Source organism: Phasianus colchicus, chromosome 1 (assembly GCF_987193195.1).
Source record: "Phasianus colchicus chromosome 1, bPhaCol1.hap1.1, whole genome shotgun sequence".
NCBI classification, from domain to species: domain Eukaryota; kingdom Metazoa; phylum Chordata; class Aves; order Galliformes; family Phasianidae; genus Phasianus; species Phasianus colchicus.
This window is the reverse complement of record NC_143436.1, coordinates 136,970,261-136,997,456: the sequence shown is the minus strand read 5'-3', so window position 1 is coordinate 136,997,456 and position 27,196 is coordinate 136,970,261. Positions and strand designations below refer to the sequence as shown.

Sequence of the window (27,196 nt, the reverse complement as noted above, 5' to 3'; positions counted from 1 at the left end):
TCTGTGGCTGGAAGCACTGCGAGCACAGCGGGGAGATCGGCGTCGGGCACAGCGGTGCGAGCAGCGCTCACCGGAGCTCCTCTAACACCCGCTTGAGCTCCCGCTTCCTTTGTGCTCGCCGCTCGAACGGAGCTGCCTCGCCTTGCGTTCCTCCCCGCTTTTACGAACGACTTAACGCGTTTCTTCTCAGGAGACCTTTCGGCTTAAAATATTTCCTTAATTAACGCAGCCTAATCTACAAGAGCCAAAGCCGTCTGCGGTTCTCCCACGCCGCACGGGTGCCGGAGCGGCTCTCTCCGGCCCGGTGGGGCACATCACCGCGCCTCCAACTTTCCTCCAGGCTCCGGAGCCCCGTGTCGACCGCCACCCCCATCCCCACGCATCCCCCCGGCGAGGAGCCGCGGAACCGACCCACGCGGCCCTCGTTGGGGGGTAGCCGGGCTGCCCCTCTCCGCAGCGCCCGCCCCTCCCGCCGGTGCCGCCCCTCCCCGAACAATGAGCCGGGGCAGCGCCGGCATGCCTGCCTCGGCCGAGAGGTAACGGCGGGCGGGCGGGGTGGGGGTGCTCGGGGGGCCGTCCTTTGGCGGGGGGCGGCTCCCGCGGGTGGTTGAGGGGTGGGGGGTGGCGCGGTGCGGAGCCTCCCGCCTCGCTTCTTTTCCCCTCCCTTCCCGCGTCGCTGCCATCCGGCGGGAGCCGGGGTGCCGCCCGCCCCCGCGGCCGCCCGCGCCCTGCGCTTTGTGCGTGCGGCCGGCAGCATGCGGGGGGAGCCGCGGCGGGTGGTGGTGGCCGGCGGCCGGGCGGAGCGCCCCGGCGGCTGCTGCTGCTGCTGCTGCTGCTGCGCCTCGGGGGGCGGGCGCCCCGCAGCGCCCTGAGCCCGGCGGTGCGGTACGTGGGGGCACATTCGGCACCTTTATTTGTTCATTTAATTTTTTTTTTTTTTTTGGTTGGGGGGAGGGCAAGGGGGAGGGTTTCTACCGTGCGGCGTTTTCTGGGAGGAAAATCCTATAGGCGAAGCCATGTGGATTCTCGGTGGTACAGCTCAGTGGCTTCGTGGCTGAGCAGCTCCCAGGCGGGCAGCGTGCGGGGTGTGTGTGCGTGCTTCGCGGGGCTCGCCTGCTCCGGGAGCGTGAATAGATACGTTTAGAGGAGCCGTGCTTTCCAGGAATTTAAATGAGAGCTTTTCTTTTTCTTTTCTTTTCTTCTTTTTTTTTTTTTTTGATAGTTGCTTTTCAGGGGGTTTTCTGTTAGTTCCCTGTTGGCTTGCGTAGACTGCGTTTGTAAGTAATGAGTATATAAAAATCGATAGGCTCAAAGGAAAAAAGAAAGAAGGTCTCGGCGAATTTACCGCTAATAAGCAGCGCGGATCGCTTCTGTGGGCAGCGTGTATCGTTAGATGGAGCGTTATCATCCCTAACGCTCAGCTATCATCTGTAGCGTGATCCGTCATGGCAATGTGTTTCATTTGGTACTGGGGAGGGGAAAGGTGGGGGGGGAAATGCATCGAGGTTACGCGTTGGAACAGTTTAGTTGCTAACTGCTGGGGCAGGGTTTAGGGATCTCATTGCTTCATCTGGAAGGAAGTGTTCAGTAGGAGGCTGGGGGCAGCGGCAGATCTGGGGGTTGAGGTTTCTGTTGGCTTCTCAGGGTGATTTTTCCATTTTCCAGTCTTGCAAACTTTCTGATCTTTAACCCTTTGCAATGAAACTTTCCAGACGAGGTGTCTGCATCCAGGTAATTCTAACGCGTCTATGTATTTGTTTTGGAAAACTCACACAAAAGTAATTCAGCTGGTTTTGATACAGTGGGGGCTTTGGGATGGGGTAGGGGGAAAGAATGACTGCAGTTTTCCATATAAAGATAAAGTTCTTATAGGTTTTCAAAGAGTTTTTTTTTCTTTGTTTTGTTTTATTTTAAATACAGCTTAGAGGCATTTCTCCTTCGTAAGTGCTTTCAGATTTAAATGATATTTGTGGTGGTTACCCATTGGTTTTGTGTGTATCTTGCTAAGACCAGAAGTTGTGCTGTTGGTAGAAGATGTGGTGAGAAGCCTATTCAGGTAGTCTGGAGGTGAGGGGCTGCCTGTGTGTGCCAACAGGGGGATGGATATTTAGCACTGATTCTGCAGCTGACACACTGGGCATCCTGGCAGATCTTTGCTCCGCTCACCGTTTGTTTGGAAAGTGCTGACTTTGAGCTTTTTGTAGGCAGAAGTCTTCAGTGATGGTGTTGAGGACCTCCCCAACCCCTGATACAGTAGCAAGAAAACTATTTTCTCCTACAGTTCATCTGGGCAGAGGACAGGATTTCCCAGCATTGTCCATGCTGCACTTTCAGAGCTGGGGGATGCATTCAAAACGTAGAGCTCTGCTGCTTTACAACAAATCTCTAGCATCTATGTTTTGTGATGTGTTTCCTACTGAGGAAAGGGAAAGAAAGGCCAAACAAGTAGGAAAAGTATTATAAAAACTTTACAGAATGTGCTTACGGGGATGTCGGGGTTGCGTGTGTAAGCATCCTAGCAGCAAAGTATGAAATATGAGTTTGTTGACCCTATCTCTGTCCTTTGAAATCTGCACAGTGACTGTTTCCTTTGCACTCTTAAAGATAGTTGTATATGAATAAAATTGGATGCAGTGTTTCCCAGTTAAAAAATTAAGGAAGTAAACCAGAAATTAATTCTATTGAATGGATTTCATTTTCATTTTACTCGTGAAATGAAATAAGATCAAGCAGCATCCTGTTGATAGCATCCTAATGATAGTATTGTGAATTGATGCTGTATGTGTCACTACATATACTAGTGGGGTTTTATGTAAGTCTTTGGAATGCTACTTGCCCATCAGAAATTGTGTGTAGATCTCTCTGCAGTAATTTTCAGACTGTGTTTTGGGCACTTTTCTGTATTTGCTGGGGTCTGTTTGCAATTGGCAGGCAATCTCCAGTGAACTATTTGGGCATATGGCGTTGGCTCGTTTTCCTTGTACTTATCTACTAATGACATTAAAAGGAGCCAAGATGCATTAAGTACCTCTCTAATATTAATTATCTTGATAAGAAGCTGCTTCAGATACTGTTAGAGCTGCAGACGTATACCAATGATTTGTGATCAGCGTGAAGGCAAATGTGGGGAATAGGGTCAGAAGGAAACCGGGTACGATCTGTGATGGTCTGTTGAAATGTTGCTGCTGCTACAAAAAAATTGAGCACTCGGTGACCCGATAACATTGGAACAAAGGCGTAGGCACTTGATTCAAGGAACACAAAATCTGGCATTACCGCTACTTTTGTCATGCAGGAATAATTTTTGTCAAGTAATACTGCTGGGTTCCTCTGAGTAAAGGTTTACAGCCCTTAAATAGCTCTTCCTGACACTAAGCGGTATGCCTTTTGTGCTTTACAAGAGTGCTAGAAAGGCTGGCTACCAGCATTGGTACTGATGAATGGGGAAGAAAGAAATTTACGGCATCAGATACTTTCCTAAGTTATTTCCCTTGTTGTTAGTTATTTCGAAGCATTAGACTGCCTCGCTTGAATGTAATTAATGTAGTAAATGGTTTGTTAGGCACCATCTGACCTTTTGTCTTGTTTAATTATAGAAGCTTAGTGCAGTGGTCTGTGTACAATATTCGGCCAAAATAATTGCTTTCAGACTTTTATCTGACCATGGCTATTTTTGGAGCAGCTGTGTGCATGGCTTTTTTTTTTTCCCCTGAACTTTGCACTTTTTAGGTTCTCATTTGTAGCTGTGCCACTGCGTTTCCAATTTGCAAAACCAAAAAGTACTCCCTTGCTGCGTGATTTTCTTGATATAGTCATACAGAGCAATAGTTCTGTGTGCTGTCACACTGTATGTCTTGATCTTCCGTATGCCTTGCCCCCCGTATTTAGCATCCATCAAACTATGGTGCAGATGGGAAAGTTGTTATTGATTTGTTTCTTCTTGAAAGTTTTAGAAGTCTTATACAGTTACTGAAGTTGAGATTATTTCTTCCAGCAGATGTAAAAGTGGCAGCAGAGGATGAAATCTGCCGTGCAAAGAATTTGTGCAAACTCTTCGCTATGCAACAAAACCCTATTTGTGTATTTAATTGCACGTATTAATTCCATAATGATGCCATCCTAAGCCAGTAGGACTCCTGTTGACACATCTAGGATACAAGATCATATGCGAAGCTGAACACAACTACTGTCTCATACTTGAGAATAAGGGGGAAAACACTGATATTTGTTATGAATTGTATGTTTTATATCCAGTCTTTTCTGTGGTATAAGCACTGAAAACTGTTTTTCTTTCATCTGGGGAAGATGCTGAAAATAAATGATTGTTTTTATTTGGCCTGGAAATTTTACATAGACTGTAAGCAGCATGGATATTTGTAAGCAGATACTTGGCCTTGAGGGCAAAGCATGCCAACGTCATTAAGTTTGCTGTGTACATTTCTTAAAGATTGGCTGTTTCTTGAGGGATGAACGCTGGAAGAGTTAAATGTCAGGGAGCTGTTGTCATTGTTCTTGATGAGGGTCCTTGACCTTGGGATCTTGCTCATAACAGATGCTGTGACAGAGAATGTTTGTCTACACGCCTTCAAAGCCCTCTTCCACGCCAATTGCTTTGGAGGGGCCAATTCTTCCGTGCTGCCAGAAATCCACTGGGAGCTGAGGGAGTGCAGCAGAGCTGGGCTCTGGGACATGGTGGCCTTTCTTGCTGTTACATCTCGGTGAAGAGGAATCCCCCACAGCTGGTTATGTGTGCTGCTGCCTTGTGCTTTCTGGAAGGTTGCATCTCCAAAATGTAAATGACAAGTGAATGTTGTTCACTGTGTAGTTCTGTGATCATCATAGTAGTTCTGTGCCTCCGTTTTGGTACAGTCATCTGTTTATTGTATTGAACTGTATAAAACTGTATGAGATTTGGATGTCTTATAGCTAGGTTTGCAAAGTGACTACGAGTGCTCTCTGGAGGCTGAACACAAAATCATATAAACCAAGTGGTGGTTAACTGTGAGAATGAAAGCTGCTCCTTCCCTTGTAATATGTGTTGGTCTGGCTTGAAGATAAATGATGCACCAGGTGTGGAGGGCTTAGTGACATGTGGTGATTTGTTCTGCAATTTTGTGACTCCGTTATGTCACCCAGCATAAAATTTGATACGGGATCTTTATAGGTTCCTCACTTTCTAGTAACTCTGAGTGCTATTCCTTATTTTGGTAATGGAGTTGCCTTTCAGTCCGTTGCTGGAAGGTTAACTTCTGGTCTGGTCAGTCTTACCTGTTCCTTACCAAAGTCTCTGATACTGTCTACAAAATACCAGTTCTTTTCCACCTGTGATGCTGTCTTTGAAGGTTTGGAGGTTTCTGGACAAGAACCAATGTAAACACCTTTTGTCTGCAGATATATAATGATGTGTTCTATGGTAAGGGTCCAGAATACCCTCATTCTGCAGGTATTTACATCACCAAGAAATGCAGAATTCGACGTTCTTTTATCAGTAAAAAAGTATCCACTGTATCCTCTTTTATATTAATTGTCAGAACTTGTTCCTGGATAAGAAGATGCTGGTTCAAAGCACGGTTTTAACACAATTGCTTGCAAATCTGAAAAATGTAGTTGTTGTTTTATGCAGAGCAGTTGTTCAGCTCAAAACTGGAAAGGGGAGATGGCGCATTTCACCCTGATGCCGTGGTGGTGAATATGGGTCAGTAATAAATGAAAGCTGTTTCCATCTGATGGCTGTTCAGTCACTTGTGAAATGTGGTTTCTAATAGACAGGTTTCCAGAAGCAGCCGTGGCAATTAGCTGAGCAGAACCAGGCCCCTTGTCAAAAGGACTTGTTAAAGTGGCTAACAAGGACATCATGCCTCATCTTAGCTGAAAACCCATCCTGTCAGCTAAGTGTTTCCAAACACTTCCAGCACAGCAAAGTGTGATTGCTAATCGTGCTCTGTCTGCTTGCAGAGAAAGGCCAACAATGCACTGTCTCTCCTATAAAGACTTAATCCATAAAGCAGAAAGTAGTAGAGTGCACAGCTGTGTCGATGAGGTTCTGGCTCCAGCTGGAGTTGCTTGCAGACTGTTCAAAGGCTTCACTGGGTTTAGGCTTTCAGCTTGTGGAAGTATTAGGGAGGGCATGCTGTATCTCCCAGTGAAGCTGATCACGTCCAGACTTGATAGTAGTTAGTGATAGTCTGGTGGAGAACTCAGTGATTAATTTTAACAAACCAGTTTCCTTTGAATGTATGCTCATGCATACCAATTACAATGGTATGCCTGTGATAAAATTGAGGTTATTTTATTTGTTTAAACTTCAAACCTGGTAGTGGCTGACTATTTTTTCTAGTGTCTTAAAGTGTCTGTGTTCTCTGGGCGACCTCACTGTAGGAGGAAAGAAACAAAACCAAGTGCCCGTTCTTCCCCAAAACAGCCAAAATACCAGTGAAATTTTCACATTAATTACAAAATATTTTCAAGACCCTATGGAATATTAAACATCATGTGTTGTACCGCCTGGAAGGAATCTAGTGTCTTCAGCAAATGGCCTGATCCTTAGGCCCCTAAAATAGGTTAGAGGTCTCTCACTGACTTCAGGTAGACTTTGGGTTTAACTTGTGTTATTCCTAGTTTGAAAAGAGTCTGCAGCCAGAATACAACAGGAGACAATAAATTTGGGTGGTAGGAAGCAAAGCTCCTAGGAAGCATACATACGTGAGTTAGGTCATATTTTGATGTACTGAAAAAGTTGATTTGAAAGCAAAGCCTGCTTTGGCTAAATATATCATATGGCATTATAGAAGCGTTGAGAGTAAGAGGAGCGCAGGAGTTTATTGAAGAAAATTGTATGTTGTTATTATCGAAGAAAGCATTGTACAGTATGGGGTCTTTCTGGAAGCTGTGGTTCTAGTATAGAAATTGCATTATAGCTGCATAAACAATACATATGTGGTTTGGAGGACCACATGCTTGTAGGCATTGAACTCTGCTATAGCGTGGTACGTGGGGGTGCAGGGCCGCAATCTGATTCCCTTGACTCCATGCGCAGCACTGCTGAAGGGCACAGAGTATTGAGCAGTTTTACACTCATGAGTTTGTGTGACGGTAGCTGTGTGGTGTTGACATTTTCTACATAATATGCCACCTTTTTTCAGGAGCTTATCATTCACCCGTAAAACACATGTTCTGATTTAAAGCATAGTTAAAAGGTCTGCTTTGTGGAAGGAGAAGTTTTACTAAATATAAAAGTGACTGCTTTGACAAAGCGGAGATATATCCTTTTTTCTTTTTTGAACATGCATGGCTCTCAATAGCCTTTGATTTAAAAGACATTTCGGAAAAGATATTTAGAAAACTGGAAGTCCGTTTAAAAGATTTGTTTCTTTCATTATCTCGACAAACCTTGAAAAGTAGTTTCCGTGCCTGCATAGTGATTATGTTTCAGAAAGAGTTCTTAGGGATTTTATTATGTGCTGAAACATATGTTTATAAAAAAGACTATAACCTGGTGGAAAAAGTGTCTTATAATAATAAACCTGTCGATGGGCCATATGCTGCCATCAGTATGTTTGAAAAAATAAATTCTTATACAAGTGTTAAGTAAGTTTACAGCCCAAGTGTTAAGTTGGGGTCAGGCTGTGGCTGGTCCTCTGTGGATTGCTGGGGGAGGAAAGCACCTCTCCTCATGCTCTTTTCATTAGCTCATGCATTGAGACAGTGAGGTAGAGCAGTGTAGCGTATCCTCCCCAGGGGCACAGGAACCTCCTAGTTGGAGCTCTGTGGGAGACCTGGGGAACTCCTCCTATAGCTTTCTTTGGAGCTCCGTAGGTTTGTGCCAATCCACTCTAGGGTTGTGCATTTCATAAGCCTTAATAGAGATTTGCATGTCCCCAAGAAGCAAACGTGAGGTATCATCTAAGAATTGTAGAGTCTTTGGAAAGGACCTTAAAGATCATTTGGCTCTAAACTGCCTGCCACGGGCAGATACACTTTCCACAAGATCTGGCTGCTCGAAGCCTTATCTGGCTTGATTGTGATTATCAGCATGTAAAAGATGACAAAACACAGCTCTGAAAAACACACAACTGGATGAGAAGTGTGGAAAAAACTTCAATTCTTCTTGTTTTCTGAGCAGATTGTTACATGGATATTTTTGTGTTCATATTACAAATTTTTAAATGTAGGCGCTGGGGTGGTTGCAAAGCCTTTTGTTTCTGAAGAGCAGAAGTAAGTTGCAGTAGGTCAAAGAATGTGTTGTTGTTAAAAGGCTCTTCTGTGTGGGATCAGTGTTTGGTAAATGTAGGCACTTTCAAGCCTATTCTGCTTTTGATGCACTCGCATAACTCCTATGAATGGGAGTCACGCATGTGTGCATCTCAAAAAGAATAGGCCTCTTTGTAACTGAGACACTCGCTGTGTAGAAACCTACTTCACTCAGAAGTGGTTTTAGTGTCTTGACGTTTTCCACTACTGATCAGCTGTGCAATGCTTATTTTTCCTGGTGACTCTGCAGGTGATAGCCATTGTCAAAGGAAATATCAAAGATAAGAGAATTATTTGAAGCGGTTGACCATGCCAAAGGCTATGTCAGGAGATGCGTGAGGTTGCCATAGTATCTGTTATCAAAATTGAGACTGTGAACAGAGCCATTCCCACCAGGAGCAAATTCCTTACTTTCCTTACTCAGAAATTTCCTGGATTCATCAGAGCTTTGAGTTTGCTCAGGGGAAATTTGATTCTTGAGGGCTGAGATCTTCCCCATGGGTGTATTGTATTAATGAGGTGTATTGTGTCCATGTGTATGTGGCTTCCAATTTTCAGCAGGCCCTTGGAGACCGAGGGAATGGAGCAGAGAGAGGAAAAAAGCTGCAGAAGAAGCTCAGAGATCACAGCAAGGAGTTTGCAATTGCTATTGAAATGGAAAATAGATTGAATCACTAATCCACTGAGAAGAGTGTGTGGGGTTGGTTTTTTTTTTGGTGTGTTTTTTTCTCTCAGAGAGTGGTCAGGCACTGGAATGGCTGCCCAGGGAGGTGGTGGAGTCACCGTCCCTGGCAGCGTTCAAGAGGCATCTGGACGAGGAGCTACAAGATATGGTTTAGTGGCTTGTGGTAGCAGTAGTAGTGTGAAGACGGTTGGACTAGATGATCTTATAGGTAGTTTCCAACCTTGTGATTCTATGATTCTAAGAGAGGAACTTTAGAGTTACGGGGATATTCTCTGGAAAAATAAGGCTAAGTATGGATTGAAGGAGTGATGAGTGGACAGCAGCGAGTTTGAGGAGAAAACCATCAATGCCTAGTGCTTAGCTTTCCACTGAAGCGCTTTGGTATGCTGGCAAAGCTTGGAAGCACCACTGAACCATTTCTCTTCAGCCTGGGAAAATGTAGCTCTCCTGTGGAGGCTGTCAAGTCTGGCCAAGTCCTTACACCCTGTTGGACCTGAAGGAAGGGTCGTGGGTTTTGGCACTGCCTCCTGAGCATAGCTGATGAGGTGATGAAGGAGCCTGCAGTAGGCCAGACTGACTTGTCTACAGTATATACAAGCCAACATGAGGTGTTAACGACTGCAGAGTCAGAATTTGCACAAACCCACACTGACTAATAAAATAGCCTACAACTACTCCAAGGCACCAGTGGTAGCCAAGCGAATTTGGAATGTCTAAGCCAACCATTTTAAAGTTAATGATGAGCCAAAAAAAATTAGGAAACAGTCCAAGAAATGGAGAACACTTTTCTGGAACTCTCATATCTCCAAGATGCCTTGGCCGATCTACCTCAAACTTTCCAGAGAAGCTTTCCTTGGCACAAGATCATGACTGTGAAATTTCATGTGGCTGGGCTTTACTTTGTTGAAGTTATGAAGGTTAAAACTGAAGGCTGTTATAGAAAGCTGATCTCTCCATTAGAAATATTTCTGCATAGCTGATTTTCATTCCTTCCTAATTGATCACTGCTATTTCTTGTTTAGGCTGATTGTATTTTTCCTATTTATTTTAGATTTCTTTATTTTTGGAAGCATGCATTCAGAACAGTATAGCTTGGAGCCACGTGGAGTAGGGCTGTGTATGAGCAAATGTGGTGAGACAAACATTAGCTCTATCTCTATATGCATAGGAGAAGGAGATGCAGAGTCTTACTTCCACCTTGTTATAATTGGAGAGAGGTTTATAGAATATCTGGTTGGAGAGCTCGCTGTTTCACCTCTACTCTTGATAGAAGGGAGTCTCTCTGTCAACCTAGCTTTTACTTGCAAGAAAATTTCCGGTTGGTTAACTTGTCCATCTTGCTCCTGCCATGGAAAGCCATGAAATTGCCAATATCCTAAGACTGGCAGCAGCGTTTTCCATGTATGATCTTGAACTGCTCTTCTTTGTTTCTAAACAACTATAGTCTGAAGTGCTTAGTGGCTACAATTACAAAATTTTAGATAGCCATTAGAAAACAGCCATCATCCTGGAAGTGCTTCTTATTTCTCAAGTTGTGGGTGCCTTGGCTGAGGTTTTATTCTATATAGGAGTTAGGCCTGCTACGTACCATCCCTTTCTTCCACTCCATACTGGTTTCTGGATGCTGTGGAGACCTAAGCATGATGCTGCAGAAACTTGCTATCATTATGCGAAGCCAAGGGGATGACAATGAGCAAAAGCCTCTGAATGTGCTGTATTTAAAGACACTGAATTAATTTGACTGAGTCACATTATAGCAGGGCAGAACAGATGTCAAGTTGGAATGAGCCCTCACCCGGAGGCAGCACTTGAGAGTGTTTGATGTTTATGCTTGATTGTGTTTTTCTTTCCTGAGCTAGAGTCTAAAAGCACTAGGAAACACTGGAGAAGTCAGGAGGTGCTGCTGCTTGAAGCTCCAGTGTCTGCTCCTGGCAGGATCTGCTGGTGCTTGCTGCATTTCATGAGGCCTGTTCTGAGTAGGTGCAAAGATGGACTTTAGTACAGGTGGCAAACAGCGCAGAGGGAGGTAGCACGTTGCCTAACAGACCCCAGTACAAACATATAATTGTCTGAACACAGTACATTATCGTGGGTTAGTTCCTGAAAGAGAGTGCCCGCATAAGATGCGTATCAAAAGGTTTCTATTTGCTCAGGCGTTTTATTATTAGGAGCTCTGAAAAGATGAACACAGCCAGCTAAAAATCAATCTGCTGCTATATAGACAGCCAATGAGAAGAGTGCGGGATGGGTGTAATGTGATCACTGCTGTTTAAACCAGTGATCAGATATACTACTACATTCTGCAAAAGCTGCAAGCAGTAGAGAAACCCTGCTGAAAACTCCCGAACCACAAAATTAAAATAATGAAGCCTTGCAGTGACTGGAATATATGTTGGGTTTGCAAGGTCATAAGATAAATGAAGGCACTGCTACTACACAGTGTAGACATAATTTTACTTTTGTCATGCAGCACAGGCTCTTACATTTTTAAAATATCAACTATTTTGAGTTGAAAGCCCTGAAAATTCCTCAGGTGGTAATACTAGTGAAGCCATAGTTATCAAAAAGGAAGTGGAAAAGAAGACATACAGGTACAAGTATGCATCTTTTGATTACTGAGCTCAGGCATTGCTGTGTGTCTCTTATAGCGCTCTGCATAGAATCCTTGAATGATTTCTTCACTAAGAAAGGCCACAGTGGAAGAGATCACCTTAATGCATTTTTATTGTCTTGGCGTTTCTACGAGTAGTGTGCAATCTGCAGACTGCCAAACTGCAAAGCCTTGAGTTACTACTGGTGCTGCTTAATCCTGTGCTTGCAGATGAAAGTTTCCAAGGAGCCTTATAAACCCACTGCACAAGCTGAGAGAAGGGATAGAAAACTGCATAGCCTGCGGAACTGCAATGTTATAGCATTGCCTGCTGCTGCTGCAGCAACCTCCAGCTGTGCTTGGAAAAGCATACCAGTACCATGGCTAATTGGTGCAGCAGCCAATAGTAATTCATTCCCTTGACTATTAAGCAGTTGAACATGGCTAAGATAGATGTCTGATCTGTCTCAAAAACTCAGTGAAGCCAAGTTATCTTTCTGTATATGATTTGTCCTTCTCCTAAACTGTTTGGAATCAGCTGCAGAGAAGGGTGGTTAGTAATAGCAGATCAACTAGAGGATTGCTCATAACCTCACGCCGTTAGTATCTCAAAAAGTAATATGTGATACCACATCAGTTCTACTGTGGCTATGGGATTTAAACTGAAATTGACTTTTTTTTTTCATTCAGATCTGCAAAAGTAAACAGTTACATTTTTGAAATGGAATACCTTTCTAACCAAAATATGCCTCTCGTTTTCCACCCATCTGAAGTGAGGTTACAGAAGAAGAAAATTGCAAGCCTCATACCTGATAAGCATTCAGGAAAATGTCGAGTAACTTGGAAACAGACATGCTGAAAAATCATGTCATCAACATACAGGCAGATAGGGTCAAGACTTACGGCAAGGGTGACTGGTTCATAAGTCTTCGAGAACGTTCAAGATAGGATTGCTGATCTTCCTAAGGTTTTGGAAATCAGGGAGTGATATGGTAATGCTGGAAAAATACCCACAACTGTAATGTGGAGTCAGCATTCACCTGTCACAGCTGAAATGCTGCAGAAATAGTAGCTCTAGAGAGGTACATAGAGTGCATAAAGTGTGTATTATAATAACGGCGTTACATTTTGCAAGAAAGTCAGTGCTTTCAGACAGCAAATGTCATATAGTAGAAGTCTATTTTTTTTCCCTATTTTCTGATGTCCAAGCCAAGTGAAACTGATTTTAAACAAAAGACACCAGTGTGCCTGTTTCTTACAGCAGTATGTTTGGCAGAGAAGCAGTGGATTAGAATTTGCATACAGTTGGGTTCTGCGACTCCTGGAGAGGAAACTGTGTGTTACCTAATGCTGGCTTCTCTTCAGCATACCGTTGGGAATGTTCTGTGTAAATGGCTTGAAAATATGTGATTATTCTCTATGTGCTTTTCTGCACTCTGCTTCCTTATGGAGACTGTGACATTTACAGCGTCTGCGGCCTGGAATATTGCTTTTGCCATAGCTTTTAATGGTTATCTTCCACTTTAACAGAGACCTTGGCACAATGATGGCGTGGAAGGTTTAACAGACACAAATGCTTACCTGCGTGCAGTGATAAAGTTAGAAAACGGTTCAAATGAATGAATGTTTCTATTCACTTGATCCATAGAATTCTGTTGCTTTAATTTCTTTCCTCATTGTAAAAAAAAAAATAAAAAATCATGCAAGTCTGCTTGATCTTTCATCAAAAATGATTCATACCTGAGGGACACTTGTAATTTGGAAGTAATTAGTAAATAACTCAGATAAATACTATCCATTGAGAATCATGAAAGCACATTGGACAGGATTCATAAAGAGCTGTATCAGATTCTAACAATTAAAGCTTAAAAAATTATCAGTAGTTAGTATGATAAGTCCATTCCATCACAAATTAGTTCAGTGTTAATGACTTCTGTCTTCTGAGCAATCTGAAGAGATTTCACAATCTCAAAAAGTGGCTAAGATAGAAGAAATTCTGTAAAAGTTGAACATTTTTTTAGACAAAAGCGTGACTGTATCTGCCTGTCTGGTTTACTTACAAGCTACATTTATTGCAAACCAATCTGTTACAGGGTTCTTCTTAAATTCGTCTTTGAATTGTAAAGTCTGCTACTTGTGGAATCTAAGAGGCTGCAGGATTGTAGTGTAGCAGTGTAGCAACATGTGGATGGCTTATGTGAATGCCCAGGGCTATGCCATTCCTTCCTGCAAAAGATGAAGTATGATAACCTGATGTTTCTTTGTGACCTCTTTCCAAGGTCTAGCAGAGCTTGTACCAGGTTCCATATATGATGTTTCATGACTTTTATTCATGTAACTCACTATAGTTACCGGAAATACCGTGGAATTAGACAGTGCATAGCTAATTAAAATGAGGTACAAGTTGCAATTAATTAAGGAAATATGCTATTCCTCTACTCTGCTTTAGTGTTTAGTTTAGCTGTAGCACTTTTTAATCAGTTAGTCAAAGTGGGTATAATAATCGGTAGGACAAGCGTTGACCAGAAAAAGAATCTCATTGTTGCTTGATATAATTTGTGATTGCTGCCAGTATATATTTTTTTGTCTTTCTATACCCATCTTTAGTGTGAACTTCAACATGTATTTCTTCCACTGGCTCAAAAAAATGGATCTGATGGAAATGGGCAAATTTTGCTGTGCTTGCAGGGTGCTGTGTAGCACACCCATATCTGCTTTAGTATTTTTAACTTCTCTATCAACATTACTGACTTGAAATATAGATGCAAATCAGGAAATAAAAGGAATCATCTAAATGTTAATAACATTAAGCATGAGCTCTTCGATCAGACTAAATGTTCATTCATTTATTCTCTGAACAGTACTGCCAAGCCATCAGCAAAATAGGTTTGACAGGATTGGGTGTTGCTACGGAGTCTGTTAAGACAAAGATTTCTTTCTCAGAGCATTCTCTTTTTGTGCTGGCAGAGAAAATCTTCTTTTGATCGATTTAGGGCAGTGAATTGTCTTCTCTTTATTACTTACTCTTTGCCTTTAGCACTTAAAAGCTGCAGGCATGGATTGGGGCTGTATTTTACAAGACAAGGGCAAAAACACGTGGAGGTTTGTCTCTGTTCTTACCAACATTTTTCCTGATTCTGCAAATGGTTGCTGTAAATGTTGTCAATAGGCTCCCAGAGTGGTAGATAGTGCCATGGATAGTGCCAAGGAAGGGCTGAGAGAATTGGGGTCGTTGTGCCTGGAGATGAGAAGGCTTTGGGGAAGCTTCATTACAGCCTTTCAGTACTTCAAGGGAGTCTTTTTTTTTTTTTTTTTTTTTTTTTTTAAATAAAGAGACTGATTTATTACATGTTCGGATAGTGATAGAATTAGAGGGAATGTTTTTAAACTAAATGAGGGAAGATTCTGATTATTTATTAGGAGGAAATTCTTTACCCAGAGAGTGGTGAGACACTGGCACAGACTGCCCAGAGAAGCTGTGAATGTCCCATTCCTGGAGGTGTTCAAGGCCAGGATGGATGGGCAGCCTAATTTAGTAGGAAATGTCTCTGCCCACAGCATGGGGTTAGAACTAAATCATCTGTAAGATCATTTCCAACCTAAACCATTCTGTGATTAAAGCCAGGAACCTGAAGAGATGCCAGCAATGGCTCCAGACAGGCTCATGGGCTATGCAGGCAAGCAGGTGAGCACGCTAAGGAACAGTAGACAGATCTCAGCTACTCCTTGCAACAGCCAGGAGGAAGCCTGCACCCATGCCTACTCAGATGCCAGGATGCCACTAGGTAGTGGTAAAGGAGAAATAAAGTTTCAGACATCTTCCTGAGAGGGTGGATGGTGAGAGAATGCATGTCGTTGTTGACTTGAGGGAGCTGCTTCTTTTTGTGGGGCAACCTCCAGTGCTCCCCCTGTGCATTTTTCTCCCTGCTGGGGTAGACCATTTCCCTTACCTTCTCCCTCCTTTTTCCCAGGAGAATCACATTCTTCTAAGCGGAGCATGCAAAAGATAGGCTTTTTAATGAAATCAACAGTGTTTCAAAGAACTGACCGTTGGCTGAAGACCAAAGATGACATAGCAAGCATTTGAAATCCCAGTAAAGAATTTTATGAAAATCTTGCAAATTTCACTTGTTGAAGAATTGCAGGGAGGGAATGGATATTGATTAACTTCAGACTTCAAAGTCAATATTTAAATTGAGAATTTTTGAGGTAAAGGCATGTCAACGACCTCTGCCAACTGTCTTAGTAACAAATGTATTTTCTATTCCTCAGTTTCGTCTATGGTATCCTATGAATCTAAAAATACAAAGGTTTGGATTCCATTGTCTATTATGATGGTTAAAATTAGCAGCAAATGCTAATTCCACTGATGTATCCTGTGAGGATTAGACCAAAATATTATCCTGTTATTTCAACTTTTATAGCAAAAACAACGAATGCAGCTGTCTCACAGTCCAGCCAGCTCTCTCTCACATTTCACCTCAGTTTCTCGCTGTTGTAATGCTGTCAGAACTTTCAGAGACCATAAGGTTTTTTTGTTCAACTTTCCACCTTATAAAGTCCTTTGTACTTTCTGGGGAGTGAATGGCAAGCTCTAGGCAAGAAGATTGGCTGTACTTCATGCGCACAGCATGTAGGCCCTAATGACTGCACAAAGGGTAAAGCTATGGAGAAGCCAACCAGCAACCTTAATCTGACACTATTCCTTATGCTGGTTCTACCGTGGTAGCCCTCAGAGATCCTATTTCTCTGCAAAGTTTCCAGTCAGGTAAAATTCAAGTTCTAGCGGTTAGGATCAGGTTACAAACAGCTGCATCTCCCACAGAAAAGATTTCTGTTGGTCTTGTCATAGTTCAAACTAATATTGCCCTAAGCCAGACATAAAATGGTACCAGAATGGAGGAGAAAAAAAAAAAAAGAAAAAAAAACAAAAGAAAAACCCTTAAGTACAAATACCACTGTATTTTGTTTTGCGAAGCCAAACAAAATATCCCAGCTAGTATAGGTTGGCTTATCATCAGCATAGTCATGTTAAGCATTAAAATATACACACATAAAAAAAAAAAGGAGAATAAGTGTTCCAGTCCAGGAAACTTTGGTTTTTGGATTGTATTTGTAATGTAAAAAGGGCTGAACTGACTTCATACTTCAGTTTGGCAGAGTTTCTTCCAGGGTGAAACTTCTCATTCAAATTTCTAGCCTTGAGCAAATAAGCTTGCAGAAGAAATGTTGTTTATAAGTGTGTGAGAATACAGAAATGAAATATTAACAGCGATACTTTTCTAAATTCTCTCTTACAATTATGTTGCTAACATAAATAAATAGGAGTTGGCTTGAGATAGAGTTGAGAAATTGGGAACAATTTATTTACCATTGTTCTTTTTTAGAGTTTTAAAACAAGAGCCTGCTTGCCTGCTTTCTGGAACAAATATAAAAATACAGACTAGAGCCTAATAAAAATGTAAGTAATAAAGAGCAAAGCAAAACTCAATGCATATAGGACTTGCGTTATTGGATCTTACTGCATGGATGTGAGGTTTACTGGTATATTGAGATAGAGACGTTCTATATATGTCAGAAATATTATTGTGTTGGAGTGAAAAGCCAAAGTTCTCAAATCATTCCTGCTTGGAACAGTTTGTGAGTTTGGTTGGGGTTTCATAGCACTGTTGACACAGATCTTTTGTCACTGTGCTCTCTGTTCATGTGCACGTTGGTATGAATGCTTTCATCTTTCAGGAAGCAATTCAGATTGCCCTTTTTCAGTGCAATTACTGCTCTGTTAAGTTCAAGTAATGTAGCATCTAAAAACATTTATGGAGCAAAGAAAAGATGTCTTTTATCCTCACCTTGCCAAGAGCAGAAATAAAATGAGCTGTTGTGCTCGCGGTGTAGAACTGCATGAGGATTTGTAACATCCTATTTCTTGTGGTTTAGTCCTGTGTGCAGTCTGAGATTTGTGTGATTTAATGAGACTGTGATTCGTTTATCCTGTCAAGCTTTAAATAAAACACCCTTCAAAGCACTTCCTTCCTTTTTTGAATTATGTGTTTCTGCAAGTACGGTATCAAAAGCTGTCCCTCAAAAATAATGGGGAGAAACCAAATACGGTTATATGTGCTGGCTCAACTTTTTTCTTATGTTTCATTGGACACTGAGTAAACTATCCATTTTTCCGTGTCTGTCTGTCTTGTTTCAGGCTGTAAGAAATGGATGCCATCATGTTTGGTTACACATGACATCAGTATATTGGCATGGGCTGCTCCTAAACTGCAGTTTTGCAGGAGGAAGGGATTAAAACCTCCTGTGGGCAGGGAAGGATTAGTCCTGCAGAAACCAGGCTGTGCTGAAGATAGGTGGCAACTTTTGCTTCTGCTTGCAGTCTTGCAGACCCTTCCTGTAGTTTGGAGCATCTCTGCATGGTGTGTGAAGCGACATTCACAAATGAAAGAGGGGAAAATATGTGCAGCTGTTCTGGATTCTAATCCATTGCAAATCTCAGTCCCCAGTGTTGCATGGGTTTGCAGGAGAGGAGGGGTCCTGCTGCTCACCCAGACCTCACAGTTGTTACAGGAGCATGCTGGCCATCTCCTGGTTGGCTGACATAGGGCAGGATTCCTGGGACAGACTCTCTCCCAGCATGAGGGGGACTCACCTGATGGATTTGTTGATTCTGATGGGAGGAAGTTTTTCCTTGCAGTTCTCACTCCTTGGTGCTGTGGTACCCCAGCTTTCCTGCCCTGTGCACAACTGGACTTCCTTCCTGCCCATCCCAACCTCCCTCTCTCTCTTCCTCTTCCTTCCTTTCTTCTGCGTACTCACTTTATCATGGACCTTCTCTTGACAATAAAAGTAAATACCTTAGCAAGGTGCATAGGAATAAATAGAAGATCAGAGAAAAAGTGATGGTCATCAATCCAATGGCTTTGTTTCTATATTTCTCTTTTATTGCCAGCCAGCCAGCTCTTTCCTGCAATTGCACAGTATTAGGCTTGTCAGGAGCCTGATGCTGATCAGATCCTCTGGGAACGAGTAGTACTCTGCAGTACTACTTGCAGTTTGAGAGCGGGAGGGAGGGGGGACAAAGTTGCACAGATGTAGTGCAGGGATGAACATGGACTGCTTTATGGCCTGATCCTGTCATGGAAGCAGGCACTGCTGACAGGTAGTGCAGTGTCAAGCAGTCTTGAACCTTTGCATCTTGCTGTGAACAAAGCCAAGGCACTGCAGAGGTCTGATAAGAGCTAAAGGCAAAAACAGAGCTCAGATGTAGGTAAGGCTGAGTATATGTAGTACATGGATACATGAGGGGCTCCTGGAAAGGTAGGTACAGTAGGTGCCAAATATGTTATAAGAATTTCTTCAGTACAACTGTATGATACTTCCACCACTTTGCAATTTTTGGGGAGCCCAGGAGTGATTCACTGCAAAGTTGTTCTGAATGTTAACGTGCATTTCTGTATAAACCCCTAGTTATGAAACCAAGACTGTGGTCAGCTCATAATCAGTCTGTAGAAGACAGAGATGGCATTTTCACTTTCAGGAGTGTTGAATCTCAGTTTGAATTGGAGAATGAGAAAAGGTGTGGCAAGTGAGGTGGATGGAGATTGACCTGTGAGGTGCAGGCAGTCCCTGCAGTACCAGGTTTTCCATGGCTTTTGATGCTGTGATATTCATTGCCATTGGCAGTGGCAAAGCCTGCATGTGGGGCTAAGAGTGAGTACAGTTATTTCTACTTCCCTGTTGTCAACCCATGCTCACGTATATGTATGTGTTCTCTGGGCTGTGCTGGAGGTGCTGTGTGTGGCCTGTAGGAAAGTGATAGCTGGCCCCCGTGCCAGACAGTTTGAACTTGATGATAGTGTGGACGGAGGATATTAGAGGCACAGAAAATAGCTTTGACCTCCCACTAAAATCTGGACTTCTAAGTCCCTGTGCTCCTACAGAATAATCTGGGACGCGTTCCTTGGCAGAAGCCCCACTGAGCATTTCTCCAGCTGCTGGGTTGCCAGCTTGAGTGAATTTTACTGCAAGTCTCACTATGTTTGGTAATTGTTTTACAGCCTGAGCTACTGGAAATGGGTCATTAGTAACAAATGAAAAAAAAAAAAAAGTTCTCCCTACTATTCCCACTATCCCCCTTCAACTCAAAACCCTAGGTTTTGTCATAGAACCTGAAGACAGGCACCCTGCTTGCCTACATCCATCCTCAAGAGCAAACTAAAATTTGAGATACTGCTTTCCAGGTGCTGCAGCGTGGGATGCTTGGCATGCATTAAACAAATGACTCAGGTTAACAGTGCTATCATTTGTGTCCCTCCCAAGGAATCTCCCCTAAGAACGAGATAAATAGATATATTAAAAAGGCACTGAGCAATGTTGAAAATGAAAAGAAAAAATCTCAAGTTATTTTGATGTTTCTTCTTTGTTTCAGAAGATGTTTTCTTAAGTTGCCACAAGCAATACAGAATGCAACTTGACTCAGCTGAATATAACGCTGAAGGAAATTGCCAGATTTATTGGGAATAACAAGGAAGTTGTCCAAAAGAGATTCATTAATTAGGAGGCCTCATCACAGCCAATAAGACAAGCGCCTGGGCCATCAAGTGACTAATATACATATTTTGGCAGTCACCACTCCCCACAGGCTTGCCTGTCTGTTGCTGCCTACTGTACAGCTTGCACCACAGATATGATGTGATAATGCTAAAACCGATTTGGTATTTCCCACAGGAGAGGATGAGTGTGCCTCCCCACCCTGGAAATGCAGCCTCTTGCTGTCTTGCCCTATGCCAGAGGTTTCTTAATACTCTGGAATTAATACCCTGACTAAGAGATGAAACAGACTAAGGGAGCGTTTGCTATCTGTTCATGCTGCCAAAGTCTTCCATCAAATAACTTCCCCCCTGTCTGATTCTCAGCCCTCTGGGAACGGTTGCCCACAACTAACATTTGCTACCCCAAATAACCCCGGGGTGACCTTCTCACTGCAAAGCTGCAGCCAAGAAAAACCCTGTTTAACATAACAGTGCGCAGCTTAGAACATCAACTTGAACCATTCTGACCCCTGAGCCACTGGGGTCTGTACAAATTAATTTAACAATAGACAGTGTTGAAAGGGAGGAATGTTTCAAAGGAATTAAAAAAAAATCTCCCTCATCCATCTCTTCTCACTTAAGAAATAGTCAGGAGGCCCACTTCAGAAAAATCAGGAGTGCTCCTTGTTGCCAAACAATGGGCCATATACAAGGAATGAAGAATGCATTGGTATCTTGCATCTTCGTGTGGGGAAATGTCCTGTAAGCTGGTTCTGCTTTTGCATAATTGGCCTTTAATTTCCACTGGAGAGGTGGCTACATTTGCTGGGATACTTTGAATGTGCTCTTGCTGTTTGCCTTTATTTTTTGTACTTGCCATCAGTACTTGTACTAAGCAGATACGTAAATCTCCTCTCTACTCACTGTACTAGTTTGTGCCTTAGGCTCATGGAATTGTTAAGGTTGGGGAAGACCTCTCAGATCATCTAGTCCAAGCACCAGCCCATCCATGCCGTGCCTACTGACCACGTCCCTCAGTGCCACATGCACACAGTCCTAGAACACCTCCAGAGGTGGTGACTCCACCACCTCTCTGGGCAGCCTGTGCCGCTGCATCATCGGTCTCCTCGAGAATAAGTTTTTGATATCCAACCTGAACCTCCCTTGATGCAACTTGAAGCCATTAGCTCTCGTCCTACCACTGTTATCTGGGAGAAGAGGCTGACCCCCACCTCTCTGCAATCCCTGGGGGGTTTTAGAGAGTACCTTGCCTCATACCTTCCAAGGTTTCCAGTGTGACTGCGTAGCAAGAACTCTCCATATGATAATTTGGGCTTAAGTCATCCGGTCATTGAAAGACCCTTCTCATAGGAGATAATAACAAAATGGTATCTTTACCCCTGGAGTTAATGTGTGCAACATTACTTCTGCTGAATGAGAACCTGGCTTGGGTAAGTCATGGGCTTAGGATAAGTGCAAGCCTAACCCTGATCCTACTCTAACCAGGTTCCTCTGCTATTCCTTAGCATAAACTTTGACTTCAGCATTGCCATTTGGTTTAGTGGGCATAGTGGTGATGGTTTGATGGTTGGACTAGATGATTTTAGAAGTCTGTTCCAACCTTAATGATTGTATGATTGTTCATAAGCAGGCTGGATTATTATGGCAAGGGTGGTGAAGTTGGATACATGAAGCAGTGTGAATGATAATAAGAAAATTTTTGTAGATTTGTGTTGATAACTTGAAAGCCGTTCAGTGAGTGCAGATAAGAGAGACAGAAGCTTATTCCTGAAGGATCCAGTAGGCTTCAGTAACTGCGCTCATGAGACCACCTGTTTTTCTTCATTAGGCCAGCATCATTCATTAAGATTGTCATTTCTGGCTTGCTACCCAACTGTTTGCTCCCTCCAGCAGAGATGTGCTGCCTTCATGAGCATACCCAACGCACACCTCAGGTCGTTTTGTGGGAGATTCCCCACAGAGAGTTCTGCCACCAGCAAGGGGAAACGCGAGGAGGGGCTGCCCTCTGCTCCCAAACATTGCCGAGGGCGCTGACTGTGAGGTGTGAGAAGCCCCAGGAGCTGAAGGAGAGCTGACTCAGTGTTCCATGTGGAGGGAGATAAGATAAACTGATATTTCTTCAGGCTTACGGCAGCTTTCCACTTGCAGCCTTCAAGATCCTGCTAGGTTGCAGGGGTCCTGTTGTAACTAATACAGTAATGACCTTGAATTCGCTTCCAGCTCAGCTGTGCTGCTGGAGGACAAGGCTTTTCTTGTGAGCAAAAAACATTAAAGCAGCACAGAGATTTGCCCGCATAGCTCCAGTCTTCAAGAGATTTGAGTATCCTTTTTGAGGCCCCACTTGCACCAAGGGATTGTAGATAAGCTTCTGCAGTAGCTAATGGGTAAAGTTTTCTGATTTATTCTCACTGGTGTCTCTCCTTTTACTTGCAGTATTGACAAGTATAGTCGTGTATACTGATGTTTTCTTTTATGTGGATGATTTTTTATTGCTACTAATAGATGTAGTCCTGTGCATGCTCACACGTGCATGCTAACCAATACAAGCATGCTCTATGGCTGCCCGCTTATTAGGCAAAAAATCTTTTGCCTCGATTTAAAATTAATTAATGATGCTACTCATTGCTTTCTCAGATTGTAGCCTGAGTATCAAATGGTGGAGCCCAAACTAATACTTCATGCTGCAGCAGCCTTCATCATAGAGCACACGTTATCTTAGGCGATTAGAACCTCATGTATTTTCACACCTGAATTAAGGCTAAACCCTTTCCTATCAATTTCTGGTGGTAAGATAAAACAAAACTGGAAAGACCTGAGAAAAACGTGAGGTTTTGTTAAGGTTTATGCTTGAATTGTGGTTAGGCTTGTTGCGTGTGTCAGTGGAAGGTATTAGTGACTTCTTCCTTTGTCGCTTCTACTTCCTACAAGCTTGTCTGTTAGAAAGACTCTGCAAGATGCTTCCTTTGCAGATCCGGTGAGAAATGTGAATTCAGCAGGAGAAACATCTGACTGAGCACAGACCAACTTACACAGCGGTTTGGAAGCCACGTGTTGAAAAGTGCTGGGGAAACACAGCAGGGAAAATGATAAAAAGGGATGAAAGCAGTTCAGACAGGCGAAGAATGCCGCTTTAAAAATGCAAAACATCTGAACGCTGACGAGTGGGCTGGTCGCAATAACTTGAGGGCAGACTGAAGTTGCACACAGTCATATGCTGTGAGTGGGCTCCCACAGGACATCGCCTGGAGTGATTTAAAATTGGAAGCGGGAGGGGGGGATTGTCGAGGTCCTGCAGAGAATGATCTTGCGGCAGCAACAGCAGAATGCAGCTAGGAAATGGGTCACTTGGAGTAATAGCTTTTTCTTTCCATGTGGTTCCCGTGAGCCGAGCCAAACGTGTGCATAGCACAGGGTTATCGTATTCATGAATGTTTCTTTCAGCGTGTTGGGAATTAAATTTAGTCACTCGAAGTGTGACACTGAATCCTCTCTGGACAATGCTATAAGTCTCAAAGTTAGGTTTTTTTTTTTTTTTTTTTTTTTAAATCCCCCAGTGTTCTAAACTTCGCCTTGATTTTTAAAATAGCCTGTGTTAGAAATGTGATGCTGTGGCCGGAGGGGTCAGCAGAAATGCTGGTCTGAAGTATCCTTGCTCATACCACCTGCGATCTGTTCTCGTCTCTGCGTTGTGGTAGGCGATCTCCTGGTCTGTGATGGAACAACTGTGTGTGACTGCGGTAACATGGATAAAGGGGCTGACCCATTTTTTAATTTTTTTTCCTATAAAAAGCAACTTTTAATATACATTCTCTCAGCTCCCTACCCCTGCTGTATATCAGTGTATTGGGACAGATAGTGCTGCTCATAGCTCCGTGCACAGCGGTGCTATACGAGATGGCAGGGGTATGGAGCAAGAATAAGGAGCAGGGCTGAGGACACCTCGCCCCAGCATCACTGCCCATTTCTTGTCGATGTGAGGACACAGCCTTCATTCTAAGCTTGACACTCAGCTATGACATACTTTAGCAGCTTGAGGAAAGGTGGCAGTGTACAGTGATCGTGTGTTTGGTCCCTCCTGGCTGTGAGGTGTAACCAGCCAAGGTGTTATCAGAGGTGCATGAAGCCATGTGCGGTGTTTGGTTGAGGTTTGATGCGATGAGGGCTCCTGCAGTGCAAGCTGCTATTGAAATCCGCTGCTCCGTTTCCCCTGTTCTGACCACAGCTGGCTGGCACAAGTGGCTTTTAAGTGGCATCATTGGTCATTGGAGCAAATGGGGCTAGGAACAAAACTCCAGAAAAAGGGGGCTTATTTTTAAACAGTATTAGCTAAGCCATGTGTCACTAAGTAGAATACAGAGTTAGTTGCACTGTGGTGTTAAAAGTGAGGCTGATGATGAGTATGGTGCAGGGGTGGGAGGGTGGGGGAAGTGATAAAGATTATGGTAAGGATAATGTCAGCTGGTTTTGCCACCAAAGCCCACAAACAGCACTTCATTACACAAGTGGGTTTGTGTAAGGGCATGGTGTGTGTGATGGTCCAGCAATGCATTAGTTTATTTCCCTTGGAACAAAGCCCCTTTGCTCAGACTTGATCTCATTTTGGACAACACAACCCTCCATTAATACACAAGCTGTCCAAAATCCCTGGTATTAGTGGAGCACAGATTTCCAAGTCTAAGTCTGACATTCCTCTCCACCCTCCTTATGTAAATCTCCATCGTTATCCTAAAGGCATGTATATAGCTGGAGGTGCCAGTCAGCACCCTGTTTGGAAAACACTAACTCTTCAAGCTTTGATGTGAAGAACTCTTTCATATCACTTCAGGGCATGCACATCATCCAAGCAGAGCATCCAAACAACGCTTTGCTCATTCGGGTGCAATCCTGGGCTGTGCTCCCCAGCAAAGGATTTTGCTCACTGAGACTGTGTCAGTTCAGAGCAGCTAAGAAAAGGCTCCTGAATTGCTGGTGTGATGCTTTTCCCCGCTCCCCCCCTGATATCCACAGAGTACTGTGCCACTTCAGGGGTGTGGGCAGGGGAGGACTGTCCAGATGAGTTTGTGCTCCCTGCCTGGTGCAAAAGAGCAGACAGTTTATGTTCTCCCCACTGTGCATGCAGCCAGACACGGGTTTTGCTTTTGCTTTTCTAATGGTATGCTCTGTTCAACAGAGGCAGGCAGGCACATGATCTCCCTGAAGGCAGGATGCAGTGTTACTGTAGAAACTGGCCACCAGCTTCTTTTGTAGCTAGCAGCTGTCACTGTGTGGTTACAGCCAAAGCCTGTCACTCCTACAGTGTCTGTGGGCTCTGGAGTTTGTTCCTGCATCTGAGTGCTCTGTACTACAGCTTAGAGATTAATTCTGCACCTTCTATCAAAGCTCGTGAAGTTATTTCTGAATTGTATCTATTTTTAGAGCCATTCCTGATCAATATTTGATGTTCTTTACAGGTGTTGTTTTCCTTCACCAATACTTCAAGGCACAGAGGAGCTGGTAAAGGCATTGCCATGAAACCTAACTTGAAACAATGGAAACAACTCATGCTGTTTGGAATCTTTGCATGGGGTCTGCTTTTTCTAGTGATCTTCATCTATTTCACAGACAGCAACAGTGCTGAGCCAGTTCCCAGTTCCTTTTCCTACATTGAAACGAAGAGGCTCCTGCCCCTGCAGGGCAAGCAGAGAGTCATCATGGGAGCCATACACGATCCGTCATTCTCTGAAGCCATTGATGGGAATGAGGTACTCCTTAATGAAGATCTTTTAGATACATTTAAATCAGAGACTGGAAGCATTAAGAAATGGACTGATTTGGAAGATGCCTTTAGAAGCGAAGATGAGTTTTTTCCATCCCAGATAGGACGAAAATCAAAAAGTGCTTTCTACCAAGTGAACGATGATTATTTATTCGCTGCTGGTCAGCCTATGTCACACAACAACTTCCAAGAGATAGCAAAATTCATTTCAGCCAATGAGGATAATCCAAAAGAAAATATTTTACAGAACAACTGGAGCCGTCAGAGGAGAATGAGGAGAAGGAGCACAAAGCACAGAAGAAGCCAGATGCTTGATGAGTCTGATGACTGGGATGGGCTGTATTCTACAATGTCGAAATCCTTTCTTTACAAGCTTTGGAAAGGAGATGTCTCTTCCAAGATGCTAAACCCTCGACTGCAGAAGGCGATGAAAGATTATTTGAGCACCAATAAGCATGGTGTGCGGTTCAAAGGGAAACGAAACTCAAAGCTGACAGGCGACCAGCTTTTCTGCGAGCTGAAAGAAAGGGTGAATGTGAAAACAATAGATGGCAAGGAAGCTCCCTTCTCCACTCTTGGATGGGAGAAGCACGTTCCTCAGATTCCACTGGGCAAATTGTATACACATGGCTTTGGGAGTTGTGCCGTAGTTATGTCTGCTGGTGCGATACTGAACTCCTCTCTAGGGGATGAAATAGGTGGGTGAAATGCATGTTCATGTGCAGAAGTATGTACACACCTTTGTCTTCCAAAAGATTTATACTTCTCAAGCATTGGCCTCTAAAGGATCTGGTTAATCTCTCTTACTAGCATTATGTGAGTGTGAGCATACGGATTTCAGTGAAGCTGTTCCCTTTTAGAACAGAATAACTGAAAGAAAAATCCAGCCTGAAGTCCTAATTTGATTTAATGAAAACAATGATAACTTTTTGTAATATTACAGCTTGTAGTATAAAGGAGGCACCGGTTTCATCAGTTTTGCCATATTTGACATTTTGCTGCAAACTGTGTTTATTTCTTCAGCAGATTAGAGCCACTTTCAGGTTCTATTCCAAAAAGCTGTGTTGTACCTGTGCATATTTTGGTGTGACTCATCAGGAAACTGCTTGTGGCTTTACTGTTCCAGGCTAAACTTTGTCTCTGTGCCAAGAAGCAATTGAGCATAATCTTAATCTCCTGCATGTTTACAGCTCACAGGCAAATAGAATTCAGGCCCTTCAATAACTTCATTCTCCGAGATCAAGTCTCCTGACCTCTTTTCTAAGTGTGAATTTAAATGAGTTCAAGTATCTCTTCCCATTGTTTCTCCATTGCTGCAGTGAGTCATTGAGATGTCAACATTATACAATTCCCTGCTT

The 27,196-nt window shown here is 43.2% G+C and overlaps 1 protein-coding gene across 6 annotated transcripts in view; it reads left to right on the top strand.

The window, feature by feature from the left end:
- Positions 1 to 508: 508 nt before the first annotated feature.
- Positions 509 to 27,196, top strand: part of ST6GAL2 (ST6 beta-galactoside alpha-2,6-sialyltransferase 2) — a 50,688-nt gene continuing 24,000 nt past the window's right edge. For 2 of the 6 annotated variants that reach the window (XM_090128088.1, XM_090128081.1), the window contains exons 1-2: positions 838 to 885; positions 25,534 to 26,536. In XM_090128088.1, the coding sequence (XP_089984214.1) occupies positions 25,591 to 26,536 (946 nt within the window). In that variant the 5' untranslated portion in view covers positions 838 to 885; positions 25,534 to 25,590. Of the gene's footprint in view, positions 537 to 823; positions 886 to 993; positions 1,086 to 23,701; positions 23,775 to 25,533; positions 26,537 to 27,196 lie in introns of those variants that run through there. The other 4 variants (XM_090128067.1, XM_090128097.1, XM_090128075.1 and 1 more) reach the window with 4 other exon arrangements.